Source organism: Olea europaea, chromosome 10 (assembly GCF_002742605.1).
Source record: "Olea europaea var. sylvestris chromosome 10, O_europaea_v1, whole genome shotgun sequence".
Taxonomy (NCBI): Eukaryota; Viridiplantae; Streptophyta; class Magnoliopsida; order Lamiales; family Oleaceae; genus Olea; species Olea europaea.
This window is the reverse complement of record NC_036246.1, coordinates 10,097,382-10,124,717: the sequence shown is the minus strand read 5'-3', so window position 1 is coordinate 10,124,717 and position 27,336 is coordinate 10,097,382. Positions and strand designations below refer to the sequence as shown.

Genomic DNA, 27,336 nt, shown 5'->3' with positions numbered 1-27,336 from the left:
GCAGAGTTACTAACTGATACCACCAAAGTCTCCCAATTATTAGGCAATGAACTCAAAAGTAATAGTGCTTGCATCTCATCATCTAGCACTATTTTCACTGTGGTCAACTGATTTACCAAGTCTTGGAATTCACTCAAATGCTTAGCAACCGATTTCCCCTCCTTTAGCTTCAGATTCACGAGCTTTCTAATAGCAAAAGCTTTATTTTGAGCAGTCTTCCTCTCATAGAGACTCTCCAATTTTTCCCAAAGGCTATGTGCATCAGTCTCTTGAGATATATGATGGAAAACATTAATGTCAACCCACTGTCTAATTTATCCAATGGCTTTTCTATTCATCTTCTTCCAGTCACTTTCACTCACATTGCTTAGCTTAGCATTATCACCTTCAATAGGTTCATGTAAATCTTTACAATACAAGATATCCTCCATCATTGGTTTCCAAATAGATTAATTTGAAGCTGACAACTTAATCATAGTGCCTGAAGTATTCTCCATTTATTCCGCAATAAAATCACACCTACACAACCTGAACTCTGATACCACTTTGTTGGGCAATTTCAATTATTGCAAGAATAATTTTACCTATCCAAGCAATTAACTAGAACGATTAACTATGCAAATAAATAATCCAATAAAAAATTAGAAAGTGCAACACCAAATTTTTACGTGGAAAAAACCCTCCAGTGTAGAGGAAAAAACCACGGAGCAACTCCGGCCAAAATCCACTATAATAATTAATATAAATTACAATATTCAAGTTTATGCCCCAAAACTTGAATTCTCCACAAATTAGAAATACCACAATAATCTATCTCTAAAACAACAATTTATCTCACCACAAATCAACAATTTGATCAACGTTGTGGGAACCCACTTTGAATACAAATCCAAAATATATCTTAGAGAAATTCCCAATTTATATAATGCAGAGAAGAAAAAATAATCTGTGTGTATCCACATCCCAAATTGAAATTGAGCAGCCCACTTTATTTAGTATCTCAATTTCCAATGCTTTTCTTCTCTCCATATTTTCCAATCTGGCTCTCTCTGCAATATCCTCTATAATTTTGTCACCAGCAACTGTATTGTTTTCTTCAATGGGAGCAGCCGATTTTGACTTCACAATGGATGTATTTTTCTCTCACACAATTGAATATCAAAGTTTCAGTCTCTCTTTCACTTCACGTTTTCATAGGCCACGATTTTTTTTGAGAGTATATAGATATAGCCACTATTGTTGACCTAAAAGAAATTAAAGAGAGTCGGGCTTTTTTTTATTCGTCACGGGCTGGAACCCATTTAACACCCATCAGCATGAGTCAATTCCTTAGAACTATGAAATCCATGCTTGATTCCCATCCAATGTGCTAGTAACTAGGCAATTGAAAATTTGGCTTGCAGCCTTTGAACATATCAAATGAGTTAACAAGAGAGTATTAATCAGGGAAGAAACATTAGAGCTTCTCGTTTGATCTCACACAATAGATATTATATTTACTGGCCTTGTTGCTATGATTTCCCAATATTGAGCCGCACAAATCTTCTGGAGTGATGTGGGCAATGGATCTAGCCGACTTGCAACCTTTAGGTCAATAGCACAATTCTTTCTTGGATGATTATAGTGAGCGAATACTCTATCATATTCAATTCTTGCCATGTAGTAAAACTCCTGTAGTGAATCCATGTCTTTTTTTTTTGCCCTTTTTTTTATGCTTTTAATGTCTTTGTTCCCTTGTTTTAAGTAGTCATTACCAGCCCCATCAAAACAAGTTGGGAATCACAATTCACAGTTCCAGCAGACCAATAAGCACTACTTTCATGTTCAGTTGGCAATAAATATAGGGTAAAGTATAAGATCCCCATCATCATGCCAATTGAGTTGGAAGTTTCTTTCTTTATAGTACGTCTTAGATTAGCACGAAGAGATCTCCAACCATGCCTAGCCTATTAAATTAATTGATGTTATGCTGTCTAATGTCAGCAACACCATGATTGAAGACTCCACGATTGTCACCTCTTCAAATAGGAAAGACAGCTCAATGACTGAAGATTACACTAAAGGATTAGTTCTAGGAATTTCTCTGCACATACCTTATTTGCTTTAGGCTTTGTATGTAAACTTTCCTTGTGTGTATTTCATCATAAATGTAATGATCCTATAAATAATAATACACAAATGCTTTGACATATTGTCAAAGCACATTTTTATTCTTAGTATCAAAGTGATATTGACAAATCTCTGATCCTACTAAATAATGTCATCTTCCCCTGCCTCTTTTGTCCTGTGAACAATATGATCCAATATGTTTCAATGTGTAGGAAGCAAACGGGTCACCCATGTAGGTTGACCCGACCCAATTTGCATGGAAATGAATTTTAGAGGGAGGAGCTGAAAATTGAATTTGAATATTAACCTCCCCACCATCAATAACTCCCATACAACTTCCATAATTAATTATTCTGAAAAGGAAACAAAGAAAATTCGGGTTACGGCAAGTAGAATGTATATACATTAGGAAAAAATTGCATGTTGGTCCCTACACTTTTGAATGTTGAGTATTCCAAATGCAATTTGAAAAATTGCATGTTGGTCCCCACACTTTTGAATGTTAAATATTCCAAATGCAATTTGAAAAATTGTATGTTAGTCCCAACACTTTTTGAATGTTGTTTATTTCAATACCAATTTGAAAAGTTGTATGTTGGTCCTAAAATGATTTTTTTTTTTTTTTGGAAATTGATTATTCCAAATTTAATTTAAAAGACTGCAAATTGGTCCCTCAAATATTCTTGATTTTTTTTATACAATTAAAATAATTTTCAGATAATAAAAATATTTATATATATAATTTTTGAACTTGATTAAATTCTAATTCTTTTTTTTTTTTTGCAAAAATCATGAATATTTTTGTTAAGTGTTATTAAGTGGTATTTGCTTAATGGAAGTTTTTTTTGTGCTCTAACTTTTCTAAATGAAAAATACTTTGGTAGTATTTGATATACCACATTTTCTATATGTTCATGAGTGATAGATCTTGATTAGGTTATACAATACATTGTGACTAGTTTTTCAATTATTGTGTTTGATCAGATATGGCTGGATCAACACGAGTTTTTAACATCCTTAGAGGGGAAGCTAGTAGAGCACGAGCTGTCGAACGTGTTGAAAAATTACGTGCTTATAGAAACTATGAAATGGATCCGCAACATAACCTAGTACAACACATAAAATATCTCGAAGCGATGTGGCGAGAAGTGATACATTTGGGATAGCATATATGTGAGGAGGAAAGTATGTATCATCTAATAAGGACATTTCCTAAATATTGGCATGATGTTGCTACTGAAGTTTTAGATAATTCACCACCTCTACGATATAGTTATTTGATCAGAATCTTGAAGAGAAAATGATATTCAGAAAATGAGAACTTTATGATTAATTTAGATATGTATAGTTAGTTCAAATTTATCGAACAATCTGAAATTTTATTTCTCATGTTTAGTAGTTGTTTAAAGATGTTTAATATGATCGCATGTACATATTTGATATTTTGATAATAATGTAAATGTTTCATATTTGTTAGATTCATTCAAAATGTCTTGTTTATTTTGTACATGATTAATCTTTTAATTTATTGGGAGTTCTAAGGTTGAAAGAGTTTAAGTTATTCTGACTTGGAACCTCTGATTTTGAGCTATGAAATTAATTTTGTAATAATGTAACATTGGGAAAATGGACGATGATTGGGAACTTAGTGAACTTTCGACTCCGTGTTTAGTGTGAAATTATCACAAAACTTAATTTGCATGAGTGTAAAATAATGTGTGCATAAATGGACATTTATGTACCGGTACACTTGGCCAACCCACTGGGGCCCGTGGCCCCATCTAAGCAAAATCACGTGACATGGTGGCCGAGGCCCTAAGGCTAACGAATAGCATACAACATCTGGAGGCAAAACCTCTGGTGTGGACCTACTGCTTGAGGACCGAAATGCATTGGCCGATGTGGTCTATACCGATGTCCTTATGCCGAAGCCAAAGCTCCGAAGCACTTTTGCCATGACCTCTCACAAGAGACTGGTCTTACACAAAAATCCTTTTTGAATGATTGATGGGACGTCCATCATAGAGTGCAAGTGTCTTATCTTGTCAAACATAACAGCGGCTCTACTAATCAATAAATGGATAGCAGGCTAGATAGTCAAAAGTAATGCCTAGGATTGGATATGTAAACTAATAGGATGAGGCTACATGTACTCTTAATCGAGGGCCACGATTCAGCTTGTATCACTATAAATACTCTCTCATACACCCTATGTAAGGACTAAAGAAAGATTCAATACAAGAACAACTACCACACATTTTACTCTCTTGAAATACAACCGAGTTTACATACAAGTTCAACAAGCCGTGATTGGTAATTATTGTACAATCATTCTACAAATGCATCGTAGGATTCTGAACATTGCGTCTCGCGCGTTTGAGCTACTTCTACGCCTCTCTTTTCAAGCTACTCTAGCCCCTTTTGTGTCTTAGCGTGTTGGACTTTCGCCTACGTGTACACGGGTGGGTCCGTATCTATTGTCCGTATGGCCCTAACTAAAAACAAGCTTAACAGAGTGGCACCGTTCGTGGGAAACCACACCATAACCATGAGCAGCCATGTGGTGAAAGCTTGCCGTGAAACAAATTTTTGGGCATCCCCTTTGAAAAAGGATTTGTTTTTGAAAAAGAATGAGAAGAAGCCCAATAATTTGGGAAAAATCTTGAGTTGAAACTAAGGAAAAATGAGTTCAGATGAAGATGTGCCCCCTAGGAGGGTGAGGGAGAACGCTGGTACGGCCCTAGTGGCAGCTCTGCTCGCCGTCGCTGACCTCACCACCACCATATAAGGGGTGGAATGCTAATGGCTGCACAGCTCACTAGAGAGGTAGCTATCATGGCAGCCAATATGAGAAACATCACCAACCAGAACTTAGCCATGCAGGGCCAGGGTGCCTATGCTCTGTCTCCATATATGCTTCAAGGACAATACCAACATGAGAATGAAGTCCAAAGCTAACGGGCTGTATTTCCTAGGCACAACAGGGGAGGGAGCCTAATGGAACAAGAAGTGGAGATTGACGTTTTATCAAACTCTGATGCTGGCCAACCCATCAAGGTCCCATACAACATGGAAGATAACTTCCCACCTGCGTATGAGCCAGAATGAAGGCCTAGGAGGTTTAGCAGCGTATTTGACAGAATCGGTCTAGCGAAACTAAGGCACAGGCAGCAACAGAAACATCGTGAGCTTCGGGTGAGGTGACAGCCCCCACCTCCTATGACTCAACATCAGAGGAGAGACATGAAATGTCCCTCGTGCTGGTCTGCCTAGAAATAGGGGCCAAAGGAGGAAGGAAGAGGCTTGGAACTAAGCTAGTCCCTCTCATTTGCCACCTAGATATGAGGCTGATAAGAACAATGACTCAGATAAACAGCTAAGGTCCTCTGACTTGGATGATGACAATGAGAATATGCCATTCTCAAGAGAATTGAGAAGTATCCAGGTGTCGAGCCACTATGTCATGCCTAAATACCAAAGTACGATGGGAGAGGCGACCCGAAGAAATATTTGAATGCCTATAAGACTCACATCCGTATGGCCCTAACTAAAAACAAGCTTAACAGAGTGGTACCGTTCGTGGGAAACCACACCATAACCACGAGCAACCGTATGGTGAAAGCTTGCCGTGAAACAAATTTTTGGGCATCCCCTTTGAAAAAGGATTTGTTTTTGAAAAAGAATGAGAAGAAGCCCAATAATTTGGGAAAAATCTTGAGTTGAAACTAAGGAAAAATGAGTTCAGATGAAGATGTGCCCCCTAGGAGGGTGAGGGAGAACGCTGGTGCGGCCCCATCAGTGGCAGCTCTACTCGCCGTCGCTGACCTCACCACAACCATATAAGGGGTGGAATGCTAATGGTTGCACAACTCACTAGAGAGGTAGCTATCATGGCAGCCAATATGAGAAACATCACCAACCAGAACTTAGCCATGCAGGGCCAAGGTGCCTATGCTCTGTCTCCATATATGCTTCAAGGACAATACCAACATGAGAATGAAGTCCAAAGCTAACGGGCTGTATTTCCTAGGCACAACAGGGGAGGAAGCCCAATGGAACAAGAAGTGGAGATTGACGTTTTATCAAACTCTGATGCTGGCCAACCCATCAAGGTCACATACAACATGGAAGATAACTTCCCACCTGCGTATGAGCCAGAATGAAGGCCTAGGAGGTTTAGCAGCGTATTTGACAGAATCGGTCTAGCGAAACCAAGGCACAGGCAGCAACAGAAACATCGTGAGCTTCGGGTGAGGTGACAGCCCCCACCTCCTATGACTCAACATCAGAGGAGAGACATGAAATGTCCCTCGTGCTGGTCTGCCTAGAAATAGGGGCCAAAGGAGGAAGGAAGAGGCTTGGAACTAAGCTGGTCCCTCTCATTTGCCACCTAGATATGAGGCTGATAAGAACAATGACTCAGATAAACAGCTAAGGTCCTCTGACTTGGATGATGACAATGAGAATATGCCATTCTCAAGAGAATTGAGAAGTATCCAGGTGTCGAGCCACTATGCCATACCTAAATACCAAAGTACGATGGGAGAGGCGACCCGAAGAAATATTTGAATGCCTATAAGACCCACATGAGCCTAAGAGATGCCACCCAAGCAGTAAAGTGCAGAGCCTTCCACCTGACACTTAGTGGAGCGGTTGAAATCTAGTATAACAGGCTACCACGTGGGAGCATAAAGAGTTGGTCAGAGTTTAAGACTACATGTTTTGAGAGATTTGTTGTGAACAAGGAATGAGAGGCCCCCATCCAACGCCTCCAGGACATGAGATAAGCACCTGGAAAGTCTCAAAAAAGTTTCTTATCACTCTTTACTGACTAAATGATGTATTGCACCAAGTCATTGATCGTGAGGCCTGTCGGCACCTAAAAGAGGTCTAAATATGAATACCCTATTTTGGTGGGACGTACCAAATCAAGACCCACCACTTATGACGCATTGCTCGAAATGATGAGATGTCAGATAATTAATAAAGAATTAATTGAACACAGGAACAGGACAGTAGAGGCCTCACACCACAGTAAAGGCAACGTGGGAGAGGGCCGACCTCCTACCTAATAGACTACCAGATGAATTTGACTGGTAATGAAAACTTTGGTCAAGGACCGACCTCCTGCTTCCTAGGATCGATCACTTGGTAGACTTTATCATCGGACATGATTTGTCGAGCTTCATGGATGCCTACTCAGGCTACAACCAAATTTCCATGTACATTGCCAATGAGGAAAGCATCTCTTTTATCACGGACAGAGGCCTTTATTACTACAAGATGATGCCTTTTAGGTTGAAAAACGTCGGGGCAACTTATCAAAAGCTTGTCAACAAAATGTTTGTGGACCTCATTGGGAAGACAATAGAGGTCTATGTGGACGACATGCTTGTGAAAAGTTTAGAGGCAGAGACCATGTAGAACACTTGAATAACACCTTCCAAATTTTACGAAGGTACAAAATGAGACTCAACCCCCTCAAATGTGCATTTGGTGTTGTTCACCCTCTTTTTCACTATATTGACTTATGGTGCAATTTAAACCTTTACAATGCTCCCAGTGATTTACAAACAAAGAGCAACAATCCTTATACAACGTTGAGCTTTACGGGATCTCAACACGATCTATAATTAAAAAGAGAATAAATTTTACAAATGAAATCTTCTCTCTTACTGAATGATATAGTCAAAATTAAGTACCAAGAGAGAAGTATACTAAGACTTTAATAGATAGTTCTAATAGACGTACAGGAAAATGTAAATAAATGAGTTTTGGGTTGGACTTAATTATTTGACAAAAACAACATATGAGACATTGCGGGCTGACTTTTTATTATTTTCCCTTTCTTTTTAGGCAATGATTTGGGATATGGGCTTTGGCACTGGGCTACAGACTAGTACTGCCTCCCCCTATATCAGCCCATGCCAAAAACAAAAAATCCAAAGACTAGTTAGAACTTCAAAAACTTGTGCATTAGAATCGAGAAGTCACCAAAAATCTCTCATCTTTTTTGAAGTACAAACAATGCATAACATCTTAAGACCGAAATAAAATAAAATCGTACCTAAAAAAGCTCGTAGTAATACTTAATTTTTCGTTTAGTCGTCCATTCAAGAACTTCTTTGGTGAAGTTCTTTTGCAGATTTCTACTCCTACTTCAGTTTCGTTCAGTCATAGAGATAGTGATTTATTGTTCTCTTCGAACCATTTGGGGTTTTTGATTGAGAGATTTGGGGATTTTGTCGAAGAAGAGAAGAGCATCTTTAATTTTTGAGAGAGAGAGAGAGAGCGCGGTGGCAAAGGTTTGGGGGGCGATTTAGGACTGACTCAAATGACCACACGTATGTATTTTGTTTAAATTTGGACCGTAGGATTTGGGCTACATGTATTCATTTGCCCTGTGAATATATATATATATTGAGCACATATAAAAATAAATTAATCTATAACTTGTGAGACATATATATGAAGAAGAGACCAAAATTGATGAGAAAACAAACTAATTAATTCCTTTTGAGCAAGGCCAAAAGGAACCCTTACTTTCCTTTTACATCTATATGTTTTCACCATGAATTCAATGAAAAATTGACATAAAACATCATATTATTTGGTTTGAAAGAAGTACAAAAATAAATAATTCATCACATGCATTCTAATTAGAAAAGCAATCTCAAGTGAAAAACTTTTACAAAACCAATAGGACTTCAAAAACTTTGGCAGAAGTATAAAGTCCATATAGCCATGTTGGGACACATTCATAATTATGAAAAGACTTGTCTTATTTACCAGGTAATATAACAACCTTGTGAATCGGTTAGTCTAGTGTATTTATATCAGCTAAATTTAACCAAAAAAAAAAGAAAAAAGAAGTGATATAGGGACAATTGGAATAACCTATATTTATCTTCCTTTTTGTTTCCGCAGAACATTTGTATGAATAAGAAGAACTTCTATAAGTGGACAACGCCTCACAAAACTTTGAATTCATGAGCAACGGTGAAATGGGATGGGGAGAAAGAGAGAGCGACGTGGGAATGAATGAAAATGACGACCGGTTCAATGCACGTTGCTAAAAGATTAATGACAATATGCAAAGAGCTTTGCTAAAATACTTAACAACAGTATGCAATGAAAGTTGTGAGAAGATTAATGGTAATATTCATATACACGTTGTTAAAATGTTTAACGGCAACGTGCTAAAAAGATTAATGGAAACGTTCAAGAGCGCTTTGCTAAAACATCTAATGACAACTCGTATTGTATGTTGCTAAAATTGAATAATGGCAACGCGTACCATACGTTGCTAAAACATTAAGTGTGCACGTTGCATAAAGAAATTCAACGACAACGGATTGCGAACGTTGCAAAAGGGAGTATTAGCAACATTCCTCATAAAAATGTGGTCAAAACTTAATTTAGTCAACTAATAGCAACATCACTTGCTGAATGTTGCGATAGACCCATTTTAGCAACATGCAATTGGTGAATGTTGCCTTTGGCATGTTGCAAAATGCCTTTTTTCTTGTAGTGACAATATGAATAAATATGATATCATTTGAAAGTTAGGATTTCAAAAGAAAGATAGATGAATTACTTCAATGGTTTTTAATCTCTCTTTTAATCTTCTTCACTAACCCCCAGGCAATTGAACTAGAAAAACACATACACGCATAAAGTTTGTTATAAAATAGTTCTCGACAGTCTATAATCATCCATAGTCGATCCGATACAAATTTCGAAAGTTTGCTATTAAGTTCTAAACTTTTCAAATGTCAAATTTAGCATCTAAAACTTGTGATAAACTTCAGTTTGCTCCCACAAAACTTCCTATTAATCAATTGCAACCCAGTTGATTATCAATTACTCCATATCAACTCCAATTTAGTTCCAATTTCCATCGCTTTTAATGTCAATTAAATCCAAATGCATCAAAGTCGTGATTTAACTAGAATTAACATATTTACACCAAAGTCACACACACACTCAATTAATCAAAAATAAGCAAAGAAAGAAGCCATATGGGAATGTTGTTGAATTTGCCCAAAAATTTATCATATTTTTGTGATATATAAAGAAAAAACAAATGATATAGTTAACAACAGAAGAAAATTTAGGAACACAGATTTACAAAGTAGTTATCCAACAAGAACTAAAGTAGGCTAATCTTTTCTTTTGAGGCACAAGTCAATCATGTTTCCTTTTGCAACCTTGATAAGGACAGTTCTATTCAAACCTATAGATTGTCTTCCATTGGAAAGGGAAATTTTTTTCTTCCAACACACGTTCATATCATATATAGCAGTTGCACAAAAACAATCCTGGAGGCAGAATTCTTTGCAAGTATCGTTACCTACTTGTGAACCAGCATGAAGTTCATAACTAGTAAAGGGCCAGTGAATGTTATTCAATTTCTTGAACTCTATCCATGTTTCAATTTCCATCCATTTTGCTGGCAACTAGGCCATTGAAAATTTGGCTTGTCAAGTGAATCGACGAGAGAGTATCCTTCTGGCAATAAGCATTGAGGCTTTCCATTTGAGTTTACACAATAGCTATTATATCCAAAAGCCCAACTCCTAAGATATCCTAGGATTGTGTACATATCTTTTTGATTCCTCTACACGATAGACCAAGCCGATGTGCAACTTCTAGCATTGTTAAGAAATATAATCCCACATTGAATAAAGATAAAAACATAAATCAACTTATAAGGTCTTGAGCTAGTCCACTTAACAAGCTTAATCTTTTAAGATGGAACCAAAAGTCTTAACATGGTATTAGAGCCCATTAACTCTAACTAGTGATTCGATCTGATTAAGACTCGAAAATGAGTATACGAATTTTAAGATTGATCTGCTCAAACAAGCCACAATCTTGTAGGACATGTTAATAGATATAATCCATATTTAACAAAGATGAAAACATAAATTAACTTATAAGATCTTGAGCTAGTCCTCATAATATGGTGTCACTCTTTAAGATGGAATCTTAAGTCTTAATAAGCATCGGCTGCATAATATTTTTTTAATGATTATAGCGCCTAAAAACTCCATCATAATCAATTTTTGACATGTAAACATTTTGGTAAACTCATATCTGTTATTCACAATAGATTATTTCGCTCCCTTGTATGAAGTAAATATAATCAGCCTCTTTAAAAATAGGTCGGAATCAGGATCAGGGGGCACAGTCCCAGTAGCAATTATAAATCTAATTGGCAAAAATTCAGTGTAAGATTAACATGTAGCTGAAATTTCCCTTTTCGTATAATTCATCCCAACTTGATGTAAATTAAGATTTCCACTCATGCTTAGGCCTGGCCAGGAAAGATTTTATTTGTAGGCAATTTGAAAATCTCTCATATGAAATTAGATCTCCATTTATCAACATAAAGTTCCCAGAACTAAGCATGGAAGCACAAGTGGATAAACCATGATTAATTAGTTTGAGCCCTTCGGTGTTACCATGTTTGAGGATTGGAGATAATGAGTTTCAGGTTGGGGAAATACATTGATAATGTGCATATTATATTCACAAAAGACATACTGTTTATTTGCGAGAAATGGAAATGTAATTTTGACTTATTGAAATGGGATTTGAGAAGTAAAACAATAATTTACTGAGTTCGAATGTATGAATATGGATTCATCCATTTCCTTCCTTGAATGATCGAACCTTGCCATATAAACATATAAATCAGGCTAATCATTTTTTGAAATCAAACCAAAATTAAAGAAATCAGAAAATGAAGAAAGAAAATACAAGTGATGGATTTTTGGCTGAGGCAAGCGTTGAGCACTTTGTCCTTAAGATGAATTTGCCTCGTATCAGTGCTAACAGTTTTTCGATAATCATCTCCCAAGATACAATGATCACGTCAAGTCGTAGGAGTATTCCCAATGACTTCAACTAGTGAACTCGAACGGGATTCTCTCTTTACCAAAAACATGACTTGGATACAAGATATAATCACTTCTACAAAATGTGTTATGCAATATGACGTGAAATGAATAATATGAAATTATGTGGAATGAAAATAAATGTCCAAGGGGTCCTATATATAGAGCATGAAGGATTGTGGGTGAAGGGACACACCCAAAATTCAACATTTTCCATGAAAAGTTGCAACTCAATTGTCGCTAGCTTTTCATTTATATGTCACCGAATGACAAAAACAGTAAGCTTGTCACTCGCTTTTCGTTGACCCGTCGCTTAAGGGATGGTCATACATATTGAATTTTGATTTTCTTCAACTATTGGACCAAATTTCTCATTAATACAAATTAGTCTTCAACCAATTTCTAACAATCTCCCACATGAATGAAAATTCTACATATACAAATGATAATGTATACAAATGATAATGTAGACACTAATAGAGAGAGAGCGAAAAAACACTGCATCAGGTAAGGTAGCTTTTGGCTTTGAACCTCCCTTAGTGAATACAATCGGATTTACTAGCTAATTGGTGAACACGATGTCATGAACCATCAGCCATTGGTGTAATTCAGTACAATGGTACTCACACAATGTCCCTCCTAAACCGTTCATGGTTCTCATAGTTGTGTCCATTTTGGCCCTAAACAGCTCTTGGTTTCATAAGTGTTTTAAGAAAATTAAGCCCCATATTTTTGTAGAAGCATCCTTCTCACTTATATAGGTGATTTCCTTCCTTTTCAACTCAAGGTATACGAATCATTAAAAGTCTTTCACATATCCTTATACACCTTAATCATAGCACTTCAAGTTTCAGAATGGGAGTAAGTTCTTTACTCCGAATCTTTTATGATTTAGTTGTTCTATTGAACTTTGGGATCTCCAGTCCACAAGGTTAGGTTTCCGCCATAGTGATTCTATTTGATAGGCTTTATGATGCGAACCCCGTAGCAACGTTGACTACGAAACCCACAACGAGATTGACGAATCCAAGAAAGTCAAATTAATTCAAGAGTTTAGGATTAACCCAAAAGAAAGTCGAACCAAAAAACCCAACAAGAACGACGCTTGAAAGACCCCTTGATCACGCAATCCAAGAATTAAATTCGGTTGTTTGAACGCCACAAGTTAACACTTGATAAGTTTAAAGTTGTTTAATGAAGAACGATGAAGAGAAGACAATACGCCTCACTTTAATTCAATATCAATAATGTCAAAAGTTTTTAACAATTGAATGGAAACTCGTATTTATACTAAACCTAAAAACTAGGTAAAAATTGTACAAAAGTCGATCATAATCCTCAAAATATGGAAAAGAATCAAAAACTAACAAAATATGGAAAATTGCCAAAATTGAAAAATTCGCCAAATTTTTGGTCCATGCGGCCGCATGGTGTATTTTCATGCAATCGCATGGTTCAACCAAAAATTCATCTTGAGTTTCGGCATGCCTCCATGTGGCCGCATAGTGTTTTAGCTGTGCGATCGCACATGCTTATTTTCAGCCTCCGGTTTCATCACTTGATAACAAATTGATCCAAGTTGATTCGGCCTTCGACCCGAACATGGAAGTTGCTCCATTTTGAATCCCGAACATGGTTCCATCAATGGTTTCTTGAACGAGCAATCCTATCGGTTGTTTCACTTTCTTTGTCCTTGATCGCGTCATTGGCCCGCCATCGACTATCAACGGATCTCGTTTCGCACTTGCCTTCGTCGTGCTCGACTCCTGGATCATATCATCCCCTCCTTCTTCAAAAGGATTCGTCCTCGAATCTGAACCTGCGTTAAACAGAGAGAGATCAGATACATTAAAAGTAGCCGAAACATTGTACTCACCTGGAAGGTCCAACTTGTAAGCATTGTCGTTTATCTTTTCAATCACTTGAAATGGACCATCGCCACTCGGTTGCAACTTGGACTTCCTTTGCTCCGAAAACCGCTCCTTCCTAAAGTGCACCCAAACCCAATCTCCTAGCTCGAATGTCACATGCTTCCTACCTTTGTTCACCTGCGATGCAACCAACTTACTTTTGTTTTCAATATGCGCTTTTACCTTTTCATGGAGTGACTTAACCAATTCCGCCTTCTTTTTGCCATCTAAACTACCACGTTCATTCACAGGTAAAGGAATTAAATCCAAAGGAGTTAGTGGATTAAAACCGTATACAATTTCAAATGGAGAATATGACATAATAGAGTGAACAACTCGATTGTATGGAAATTCAACAAATGGTAGACACTCGTCCCAGCTATTCAAATTTTTATTGATTACGGTGCGTAACAATTGTGTCATAGTCCTATTCACTACCTCGGTTTGCCCATCCGTTTGTGGGTGACAAGTTGTGGAAAATAGTAACTTAGTGCCTAACTTACCCCACAAAACTCTCCAAAAGTGACTCAAAAATTTGACATCCCGATCCGACACTATGCTTCTAGGAACCCCATGTAAACGCACAATCTCTTTAAAGAATAAGTCAGCAATGTTCGTGGCATCGTCAGTTTTGTGACATGGTATAAAATGTGCCATTTTGCTGAACCTATCTACAACCACAAAAATAGAATCCCGACCTCTCTTAGTCCTAGGTAAACCCAAAACAAAGTCCATCGAGATATCAACCTAAGGCTCACTAGGTGTAGATAAAGGTGTGTACAAACCTTGAGGTAAAACCTTAGATTTAGCCTTTTTACAACCTATACATCGACTACAAATTCGCTCAATGTCACTTTTCATCTTAGGCCAATAAAAATGCTCCTTCAATACATCTAAAGTCTTTTGAACCTCAAAGTATCCCATCAATCCACCGCTATGTGCCTCCCTTACTAACAATTCACGAATAGAACAATTAGGAACACATAACCTATTTTTCCAAAATAAATACCCCTCATGCCTAAAGAACCTATCAACCGTCCCTTTTATGCATGACAAATAAATATCCGAAAATTCAACATCTTTTTCATACAATTCCTTAACATGCTCAAACCCAAGTAGCTTAGAATCAAGAGTAGTTAGCAATACGTACCTTCGCGACAATGCATCCGCCACCACATGTTCCTTACCTTGTTTATACTGTATGACGTATGGAAAGGTCTCAATGAATTCCATCCACCGGGCATGCCTTTTGTTCAATTTACCTTGTCCCCGCAAGTGCTTTAGTGACTCATGATCGGTGTGTATTACGAACTCCTTCAGCCATAGATAATGTTACGAAGTCTCCAAAGCTCGAACAAGTGCATAAAATTCTTTATCATATGTAGGATAATTTAAAGCAGCTCCACTCAATTTCTCAATAAAGTATGTAATAGGCCTCCGATCCTGCATTAAAACTGCTCCAATCCCTATTCCTGATGAATCACACTCAATCTCGAATGTTTTATCAAAGTTAGGTAACGCCAAAACAGGTGCTTCACACAATCTACCTTTAATAGTATTAAATGCAAGTTCTTGTTCATCACCCCAATGAAAACCTACACTCTTTTTAACTACTTCCATGAGTAGTGCGGTAATAGTGCTAAAATCCTTCACAAAATGCCTATAAAAACTAGCCAAACCATGAAAACTCCTAACTTCCGTTACGCTTTTAGGTGTCAGCCAATCTCTAATAGCTTTTATCTTTTCATCGTCTACTTCTACCCCCTTAGCACTAACCACAAATCCAAGAAATATAACTCTATCCATACAAAATGTGCATTTCTTAAGAATAGCATAGAGTTGTTCTTTCCTTAAAACAATTAGCACACATTTTAAATGTTCCAAATGCTCTCCTAGGTTTTTGCTATAGATTAAGATGTCGTCAAAATAAACTACAACAAATTTTCCTATAAAAGCACGTAAAACATGATTCATTAAATGCATAAAAATGCTAGGTGCATTTGTGAATCCAAACGCCATAACCAACCATTCATATAAATCATATTTAGTTTTAAAAGCCGTTTTCCATTCATCACCCTCCCGCATACGAATTTGATGATATCCGTTTTTTAAATCAATTTTAGAAAATATGCAAGAACCATGCAATTCATCAAGCATGTCATCTAACCTAGGTATAGGGTAACGATACTTTACCGTTATGTTGTTAATAGCCCTACAATCCATGCACATTCGCCATGTTCCATCCTTTTTGGCGGAAGTAAAATCGGTACCGCACAAGGACTCATGCTTTCCCTCACGTATTCTTTGCTCATCAACTCCTCCACTTGCCTTTGAAACTCCTTAGTCTTCTCAGGATTACTTCGATAAGCCGGTTGATTTGGAATGATAGCTCCAGGTATGAAGTCAATTTGATGTTCAATGCCTCGAATAGGCAGCAATCCACTTGGTGCATCCTCCCAAAATACATCGTCGAATTCTTGCAACAAAATTAAGGAGTGATTCCTTATAAACGAACAAGATCATTTCTCTTCTGTCAACTACTGCCCTCCTCAAATCAATCACTCTCTTTTGCAAAGAAATTCGCTCGTATTTTCTCTCTTCTCTCGGGGCACTCTCTTTCTTTTCTCTCTTGTGATTGCTCTCTCTTTTTCTCTCTAATGGCTATCTCAAAATTTTCTCTCTTTTTCTCCAACTCACTATTTGCTCTCATTTTTTCTAACTCTTTTGCTCTCCTCTCTTCCTCACTTCTCAATTTTAATTGGTCATCATAGACTTGCGCCGGTGTTAATGGCACAAGAGTAATGGTCCTTCCATCCTTAATGAAACTATATTGATTTTTGTACCCATCATGCATAGCCTTCCTATCGTATTGTCATGGTCGCCCCAATAAAATATGACCCACTTGCATTGGCACCACATCACACACTAACTCGTCCTTATAACTCCCAATTGACAAATTAAGTAACACCCTTCGATTCACCCTTACCTCGCCACTCTCATTCAACCATTGTAATTTATAAGTTCTCGAGTGTCTCAACAATGTTAAACCCAATTTTTCTACAAAAGATACGCTAGCTACATTAGTGGAACTACCACCATCAATTATAACACTACATACCGTATTGTTGACGTGGCATTGAGTGTGGAAAATGTTCTCCCATTGCAACTCCAAGTCATCCGCTTTGACGTGAGTAGTGAGAGCTCGCCTTGTGACTAGTAGATCCCCAACCGGCCCTTCAACTTTTTCTTCTTCACTAACACTCTCCTACGTCGGCATGGCATCTGACTCGCCATCACTATCGCTCAGAATCTCTCCATTATCCCGCAACACCATCGCCTGTTTGTTTGGGCATTGAGAAGCAATATGCCCCGTTCCCAAACACCTAAAACATTTGATGTCCCGATTGTGCAACGGTTGTCCCTTCGGTTTTGATATTGGTTTGCTAGCATTTTCATCCTTGCCCTTTTCCCAATCATTTTTACCTCTAGGTGCAGCCCCGTTTTTGTTGTTGTCATCCCACTTCGATTTCCATGTTCGATTAGGAGTCGAAGTACCTAACGGTTTCCTAGACGTCCCCTTCCTCTTCAATTGCCTCTCGACCTTCATTGCCACATGTAACATGTCCTCGATTTCCACATAATGTTCCTGACCCCTATGCCGTGATGTAAGTACTTGATCCCACCAAGATATCGCGTAATCCACGAATTCAAGCACCGCCAATTTTACATTTTTTTCCTCCAAATAATTATAGCACTCAAAAATCATCTCAACCTTCCTTTCCCACTCTAAATATGCTTTTGGATCGCTTCTCCCCTTAAATTGTGGAATAGTCATTTTAATACTCCCCAAATTCCATCTACTTCATCTCCCAAGTTATTCCTACCCCGTCTTTCCATCCTATCGCCCCTATGCCTCGCTCGACCCATATCAATGTCATTTTCATCAAAATCATCCTCATCACTACGGTACTCATCCCGCCTTCCTCTCCAGGTTCACGCCTACCCGGCCCCCTAGCATTAGACATCTCCACTTGTCCCCGGCTAAGATTAGCAATTGTAATACCCATTTACGCCATCCATTTCCCTTCCTATCCACCTTCTCCCTAACATCACCAAGAACCCTTTCGAACCTCCTTATCATGTCCTCCGATGCATTGTTGTCATTACCATTTCGGCTTGAATTAGAACCTTCTCTTTCCGACATCATATCACACAATTTTTTTATGCTTCACAAAGATTTCACTCGGAAAACACTCACTATGACTTTTTTCCTCTATTAAACCCACCACTCGGCCTTTTACCACTCAAAGTCTTCCTCGAAGCACTTCAAAGAACCAAGTGAACTAAATCAATTGTTTTTCCACGAATCCAAACAAACCGAATATTAATCGAAGACCACAAGACTCAAAGGACTTGAATAAGTGGAATAGATGAATGTTTTGACACGAATATGTGAATAGACTCAAAAGAAGATTGAAAGAATCGAACCCAATTGAATATCCCAAAATCAAACACAACGTAGGAATTGTTTTTGGTAGAAAAACAAAATCAAACAATAATAATATCAATTTTTTTTCTCCCGTTTTTTTTTGTACTTTCTTTTATTTATTTATTTATTTATTTTTTACTCCTTGATGAAAGAAGATGAGTAAACTACCAAAAACTCAACGAAACGACGAAAAGAAAACAAGAACGAAGAAAAAACAATTAACGACCCAAACAAATAAAGAAAAGATATAACCTTCAATTAATTTGGAGCCAAAGCTCTGATACCAACTGATGCGAACCCCATAGCAACGTTAACTAGGAAACCCACAACAAGATTGACGAACCCAAGAAAGTCAAATTAATCCAAGAGTTTAGGATTAACTCAAAAGAAAGTCAAACCAAAAAATCCAACAAGAACGACGCTTGAAAGACCCCTTGATCACGTAATCTAGGAATTAAATCCGGTTGTTTGAATGTCACAAGTTAACACTTGATAAGTTCGAAGTTGTTCAATGAAGACGATGAAGAGAAGGCAAATTCAATATCAATAATGTCAAAAGTTTTTAACAATTGAATGGAAACTCGTATTTATACTAAACCTAAAAATTAGGTAAAAATCGTGCAAAAGTCGATCATATTCCCCAAAATATGGAAAAGAATCAAAAACTAACAAAATATGAAAAATTGCCAAAATTGAAAAATTTGCCAAATTTTTGTTCCATGCGGCCGCATGGTGTATTTTCATACGGTCGCATGGTTCAACCAAAAATTCATCTTGACTTTCGGCATGCCTCCATGCGACCGCATGGTGTTTTAGCTGTGCGGTCGTACATGCTTATTTTCAGCCTCCGATTTCGTTGCTTGATAACAAATTGATCCAAGTTGATTCGATCTTCAACCCGAACATGAAAGTAGCTCCATTTTGAATCCCAAATATGGTTCCATCAATGGTTCTTGAACGAGCAATCCCATTGCTTGTTTCACTTGCTTTGCCCTTGATCGCGTCATTGGCCCGCCATTGACTAACAACGAATCTCGTCTCGCACTCGCCTTCGTCGGGCTCGACTCCTGGATCATATCACTTTAGGCCCATTCCCCTCAATAAATAGTATTCTTCTCGATAAATCTCTTAAAGATACCACAAGCTTACACCATTGAGATCAACTGCTTAACGGTATTATGTCTTCGATTTACACATCTAGACTTACCATTACATGTGACTTAAAATCTTATTAAATATAGCTAGCCATCGATCAATTCATTTAATAGTTACACATTGTTAACAACAAGAAATCCTCTCATGAAGCTACGTGCTTCTCATTAGCTTTATCTAATGCTTTATCAATTTCCAAATAAAATTGAAGGATTTCTATCAAATCATTACACTAGTCAATCATATTTACTAGTGGATTTCAGAATCATGGGTATTCTTCGAACTTTATGAAAATTCTCCAAATATTCCCATTGTTCTTGCATATCCAAACACAAGCCATAATCAGCTTTCATCCCACTTTATCCACTTTAGACTTAGGGTCCGTTCAATTGCAAAGATGGAATTGAATTACCTAGAAAACGAATTCCAGGAAATTGAATTGTCTAGAATTGTTTTCCTGAAAATTGTAAATTATTGTGTTTGATTGGTATAATTTTTCACGTGGAAAATGTTGAAATAAAAGTGTTTTTTAATGTTCGTTTGGCTTTATTTTACATGAAAATTGTCAATTAAAGGGAAAACTTTTTTTACAATAATTCTTAGAATTGGTTTCCATTACCAACAAAAAAAAAAAGACGAAAAAAAATAATAATCACTACAGTATGGTGGAATTTGAATTCTCACCATGAGAATTCAAATTCCACTAAAACAAGGAAGATTCCAAGTTCTAAGAAATCCAAAAAATGCAATTCCATGGAAAATATAAGGTATCAAACACCAAAAGTTGGAATTTCCAATTCCATCTTTTTTTTTTTCCCATTTCCATGCTATCAAACACTCCCTTAGTGTTTATCATCCTTATAATTAGTATAAAGGCATCTTTCCTTTCTAGCTTCATAGATATCTTTCTGTAAGGTATAGGAAAATGTAACTTTAAACTAAGTTACCACCACAATTCCTCAATTAGGAATATATGTGAAAGTAGTAGTATTGCACCCATACGTCTTGAACTTTTCATATAAGTTCACAGACATTAATATTAACCCCCACATTCTTGGGTTATAATTGAACCTAGAGTTCAACAACTCTTTTCATAGTTCAATTAATTTATTCGTGAAAGTCTAAGTACTTTCACAATAGTGGTCATCGACGCACACAAATGGAAAATTATTTTCCATTCAAAATTGTACTTCAATCAATTATAATAGTTTAATCATCCAAATTAAATTAAGGTCGTTACATAGACTAGCAATGCTTTTCCAAGCATGAACCAACTTAATTGGTTTCACGATTGAAGTCAAATTCAACATTGAAGAAGACTAAGCATCTTGCTTTACAAGAATTGCAACTTCTCCAAATTTTATCACTTTGTTCACTTGAAATAATTATGCACATATTCACCTTATTCACCATATTCAATTTGAATGAATGAATCAACCATCAGTTGGAAAGTTGTGTTTTCAAAAAACACAACCCTACAAGAAGACACACCTCTTCAAATTAATATCTATGAAGAGACATACCCATTGAAAAATAATTATATCAAAAGTCATGATTTTCCATATGAAAAGACACACATTTTCATCTAACTTGATATTAGAATATTTCATGATATTCTTCACAATTTTTGCATAATATAGTTTTTATCCTTTACAAATGAATATCATCTTACATTCACTATTTGCTAGGATATCTGGCACCACCGCCAGCTACAGACACCGTTTGTACTCTATAAAATATATCTATATCCCAATAATTGGACACTATTAAAATAATTAGGAGAAGACCACATTTTTTTTTATAGTTTTATGTTCATATAATTTTGCATAAATAATCTCATTTAATTTATTGAATTAATTAAGGCTGTCATCAAGGTTAGTATAATTTTCAACCGAATATGAAAATTTAACCAACTAGCCATTTTGACTAAAAGGTCTATCCAAAATCTAATCCCTTGTATGGGTCACCGAATAAATTCACTATTTGGAATTCACGTCCCATAAAACATAATTCAGGATCCAAGCTTATTCAAAGTATTCATACCTGTAATCCACTTTTGTATTTTATTATCTATCAATAATCAGATCTCCAAAGAAATATTAGTAATATAATTCTTTAAGGAATTTAGCACCAAAACATCAACCGAGTCAAGTCGCAGATCTAAGAACAAGTGAGTAGATTCACTTCTAATCCATCAATTGGAAATTTATTAGATGCAAATAAAATTGCCATTTCATACACCAATTCATGCTTTCCAATCAAAAACCACCACAAACTATTTTCATTGTATTTAAAAATGAAAAGTCACGTCATTCCAAACATTTCCTCCAATGGGACATCAAAACGTATTCCATAATTTAATGCAATTGAAATGAAAAATTTCTTGTGGAGAATATCTATTATGAAATAAAATTTTCTAATTCTACCCATAAATGTATGCAAAGTTATAAGGACCGACAAACAGTCACCAAATAGATCCTTTTGCCTCCATAATGATTTAAAATGAAAAGTCATCATTATATCCATTTATAAATTGCTTAAGATCAGATGCACTTGTTCAATTAAACCACTATTTAGTAAACAAAACCAGTTGGACAGCCATGCATATATAATACTTCTTTTTTATCGCCTTTCCGTGTTATGATAGTATTTCCACAAAATACAAAAACTGCCTTTCCTTTTCAATTTGTCAAGGGACAAAAAACATATACACGGGCATGATAAAAGATGATTGTTGTATAAAATGCACGCACAAAAACAAATTAATTTTAAGATTGTTAAGGGAAATACACCAATAATGTGCAAATTATATTCACAAAAGGTATACCATTTATTTGTGTGAAATTGAAACGTAATTTCGACTTACCGAAATGAGCTTTGAGAAAATAAAACAATAAGTTACCAAGTTTGAATGCATGACTATGGATTCATCCCTTTCCTTTCTTGAATGATCGAACCTTGCCATATAAACATATAAATCAGGTTAATCATTTTCTGAAATTGAACCATAATTAAAAAAATCAGAAAATGAAGAAAGAAAATGCAAGTGATGGATTTTTGGTTGAGGCAAGCGTTGAATACTTTTTCCTTAAGATGAATTTGTCCCGTATCGGTGCTAACAGTTTTTCGACAATCATCTCTCAAGATACAACGGCCACATCAAGTCATAGTAGCACTCCAAATTACTTCAACCAGCGAACTCGAATGAAATTTCCTCTCTATCATAAATATGACTTGGATGCAAGATATAATCACTTGTACAAAGTGTTTTATGTAACATGACAAAATGAATAATATGAAATTATGTGGAAGAAAATAAACGTCCAAGGGGTCCTATATATAGAGCATGAAGGGTTGTGGGTGATGGAACACACCCAAATTCAGCAGTTTCCATAAAAAGTTGCAACGCAATTGTTGCTAGCTTTTAGCACATGTTGCTCGAGCGATAAAAACAGTGAGCTAGTCGCTCGCTTTTTGCTGACCCGTCGCTCAAGTGACCGTCTTACCCGCTAAATTTCGATTTCCTTCAAATATTGGACCTAATTTCTCATTCATACAAATTGGTCTTTAACCAATTTCCAACATTTCCTTTCATTTGTCAACTGGACTTTTGGTCTTCATGGAATTGTATAGTTGTATTTTCGACCAGACAATAGCTTGTTCCAGTATTTTACAGAACCAAATGACTAACAAGCGATCGTCACTTTTAGATTGAGATCCTTGAAGGGGCTTAAATCCAAAGGCAAACTCTCCTGAAGGTGAGCTCCATGGATCGTTAGAGTCTCTAGTGTATAACATAGAGACCAAACCCCAACATGAGAGAGAAAGAAATGAATAGTGCCATTTTAAGGATCAAGAGCAAGGAAAGGTTAAAGACACCATCAATAGTGAATAACTCTATCTCTGTATAACTATTTATTTATTTATTTTTGAGAAAGTTAAAATAATTTTCATAAACTATGGTGATGATTTCGAGTTAAAATAATAAAGAAATTTTATGTAGCGCCTTTCATCTTGAGGGTTACCGATAAATCATTTATTACTATTTAGTAACCCCAACTCACTACTAAACTCTTGTTTGTCATCATTTAACAAATTAAATTTTTGCTACAATAACATTCTTCACCATACGTTCATACAATAAAATATTCCACTTACAAACCAATAAAGATTTTTTTTTTTTAACCCCACATCCTCCAAAAAATACTATTCAAAACTCTATAATTTCACTCATAATGGGAGACAAATATGCTCTAAATAGGACATATATATGATGAACTGAACAACTGTGTATGAGACGATATGTTTAGAAGCCGTGGCATCATTGAAATCATAATAGGATTTCCACGAGGATACTGAATAGGTTGATCTATACAAAACCAACTCATCATTCACTGCCAATTTACAAGCAAAAGAGAATTTTGAATAGATTAGTCATTTCAGAAACCTAATTGTTCAGTACACACTTGGAAAATCCTATCATTCTTGTACTCATTTGAATCTTATGTTCATCCAAATGATATGATTATATCCCTTTTTTCCAAAGAATTTTCAGACACCAGATAATTTGTGGACCAATAAAAAATTACTCTTTTGCTGTAACTTTTAGTAAGATGGATTGAAGAGGACGACACACGCAAGCTGACAGATTTAGTCACGTAGTTCTCTTCTTTAATTTGTTTAGTCAAGCATATAAAAGATGCCATTTTTGTGCAAGTGATCTAATTTCATTGCTGAAAACTACTGAGGCATTAAGGCTACTAGATAGAGTAAAATTTTACATAGAATTCGAAGAAGATGATTGCTTTGCTTAAACATAAAACTTTGCAAGCAAACTTCTAGTCAAGCATTACTCTACAACCAGCAAAGAATATATATCTATATTATCATTCATATGAAATCAAGACTGATAATTCAAGACGAACTAAATACTGAAGGACGAGGAGGGATGGGAACTTCAGCAACTCCTTCAAGCATCTGTGTAATTATTCTCATGGAAGGCCTTATTGAAGGATCCTCTTGAATGCACCAAATTGCCACCATCACTAGCCTTTCTACACTTTTCATGTCATTCCTTGCTTCCTCATCATTTTCCACCATTTTGTTTAGTTTCTTTTTGCTGTAGCAATCGTAGGCCCAATCGATTAGAGCCTCCTCTTCTTCTCCCATTGCAAATACAACACTTGACTTGCAGCAAATGATCTCGAGTAACATCACTCCGAAGCTATAAATATCAACTTTCACAGTGATAGATGCTTTCCTAAACCACTCAGGGGCGAAGTAACCTACTGTCCCTCGAATGTTTGTTCGTGCTGCTCGACTTTGCTCGGCCAACAAAAGTTTTGCTAATCCAAAGTCAGAAATCTTAGGCATCAAGAACTCGTCCAAAAGTATGTTTTGAGGCTTCACATCACAGTGGATTATCTGTGTGCTGCATTCTTCGTGCAAGTACATCAGACCTCTTGCAATACCACATACGATTTGCAACCGTTGGTTCCAATGAGGTCTGGATACCCCAAATAGAAGGGTAGCCAAAGATCCATTGCTCATGTATTCATAAACCAAAAGCCGGTTTTCTCCTTCATCACAATAACCTAGTAGAGTGACTAAATTTTTGTGGTGAGTCTGTCCAATTGCTTGTACTTCCGTTTTGAATTCTTTTTCTCCATCTGGTTCAACCTTATTCAGCGTCTTAACGGCAATATATCGCTTCGGAAGTGAAGGGGTGACACCCTTATAGACCGTTCCGAAAGCTCCCCTGCCTAGTTGCTGCTTGAAGCCTCCAGTTGCCTCCTCGAGTTCTTTGTACGTGTACCTTCTCAACCCAAATGTGGTAGAATCAAACTGTAAATTTAGCATCTTCTTGTGATATATGAAGAAAACACCAACTAGTATGGTTAGCAACAGAAGAAAATTTAGGAATACCGAACTACCAAGAAGTAGTGATCCAACAAGAACTAAAGTAGACTGATCTTTTCTTTTGAGGCACAAGTCTGTCGTGTTGCTTTTTGGGACCTTGATAAGGGCAGTTCTAGTCAAACCTGCGGATTGTCTTCCATTTGAAAGGGGGAACTTCTTCTTCCAACAATAGTTCTTATCATATATAACAGCTGCACAAAAACAATCCTGGAGACAGAATTCTTTACACGTATCCTTATCTACTCTTGATCCAGTCCGTAGTTCATAATCATTTAAGGGCCAGTCAGTTTCATTCAATTCCTTAAACTCTATGAACTCCATGTTCAATTCCCATCCATTTTGCTGGCAACTAGGCAATTGAAAATTTGGCTTGCAGCCTTTCAACATATCCAATGAGTCAACGGGAGAGTATCCTTCCGGGCAGCGACATTGTGGCTTTCCATTTGAGTTAAAACAGTAGCTATTATATCCACAAGCCCCGCTCCCAAGATCTCCGATGACTGCTTTGCACAAATCTTCTGGTATGCTTTGTATAGTAGACCAAGCCGATGTACAACCTTTGGCATCAGCAGCGTAATTCTTTCTTGGATGGTTATAGGCTCTGAAAACTCCATCAGAATCAATCCTTGCCATGTGGTAAAATTCCTGTGGTGAACCCATGTCTTTTTCCGTGATGTTTAGAATGTTTTCCTTCCCGTCTTTTAAGTAGAGATAACCAGCCGTGTCGAAAATAAGTTGAACATCAGGATTCGAGCTCTGAGTATTACTAGCCCAATAAGCATCACTTGTATCTTCAGATGGCCAAACTATAGGGTACAGCACAAGATTTCCATCCCTTTGCATACTGAGCCGAAATTTACCTTTCGTATAATTCGTCTCAGATTGGCGCGCATAGAGATATGTACCCATACTTATGGTCTGGTCAGGCAATATTACATCAGTAGGCTCTTTGAAGCTCTCCCATATGTTAGAATCTCCATTTATTAGCACAAAGTTCCCTGAATTAAGCATGGCAGCACAGGTGGATCTACCGTTACTTGGAGCCGTCCATATTTCTATCCCTTGAGAATCGTAGAGAATGAGTTTCCCTTCATTTGTCAGCTCGACTTTTGATCCCTGAGGTACTGGAAACTCGTTTTTGGACCAAACAATAGTTTGTTCTGGTATTTTATTGAACCAAATGGCTAACAAGAAGAGATCTTCATTGTCAGACGGAGATCGCTGAAGACGCCTAAATCCGAAGGCAAACTCACCTGAAGGCGAGCTCCACGGGCTAGTGTCTTCAGTAGTTAACGAGAAGCCCAACTTTAATGCGCAGTCCGATTGGCCTGCTGCGAAAAAGGCTGAGAAGAGAAGAATCGCTGATATGATCAAGAATGAATTAAACTGTAGAGATAGAAAAGCCATTTCTAGATCAAGCAAACCTTGATGACACAACTGAGCATTTAAATTCGGAAAAAAAGAGGACACAATTGAGTACTTTGACTAGCCCTATTTCTTAACGCGTTCTTTTTGTGCCCGTAAATTAATTTCTCGGAAAAAAATAAGGTGGTAAACTCAGTCAACCCATTCATAGAAAAGCAATTGGTTTTGGCAATTTCAATTGAATTTGTCAAAGTATTTATTAATATTTGTCAAGTCTACAGAATTGTCTTCCGTGTTGACTATGAGTTCATATGGAAACTAGAAAGCTTGATAGAACTTTCCGCTGAAATTTCAATCGGACGTGGAAGACATTTCAACTGCTACATTCTCGAGTGTCTTAAGTTAGAAAATGCACAAATGATGTGAAATTTGTACAGATTTGAGATTCCATCTTAAAATGTCAATATTATTAAGAGGAGTAATGATGGCT

At 36.8% G+C, this 27,336-nt stretch overlaps 1 protein-coding gene across 1 annotated transcript; it reads right to left on the bottom strand.

Annotated features, from left to right (window-relative positions):
• Positions 1–24,309: 24,309 nt before the first annotated feature.
• Positions 24,310–26,981, bottom strand: LOC111401189 (G-type lectin S-receptor-like serine/threonine-protein kinase LECRK3). Its single transcript, XM_023028814.1, has one exon. The coding sequence runs from the start codon at positions 26,886–26,888 to the stop codon at positions 24,477–24,479; it is 2,412 nt and encodes an 803-aa protein (XP_022884582.1). The 5' UTR covers positions 26,889–26,981; the 3' UTR covers positions 24,310–24,476.
• Positions 26,982–27,336: the final 355 nt, after the last annotated feature.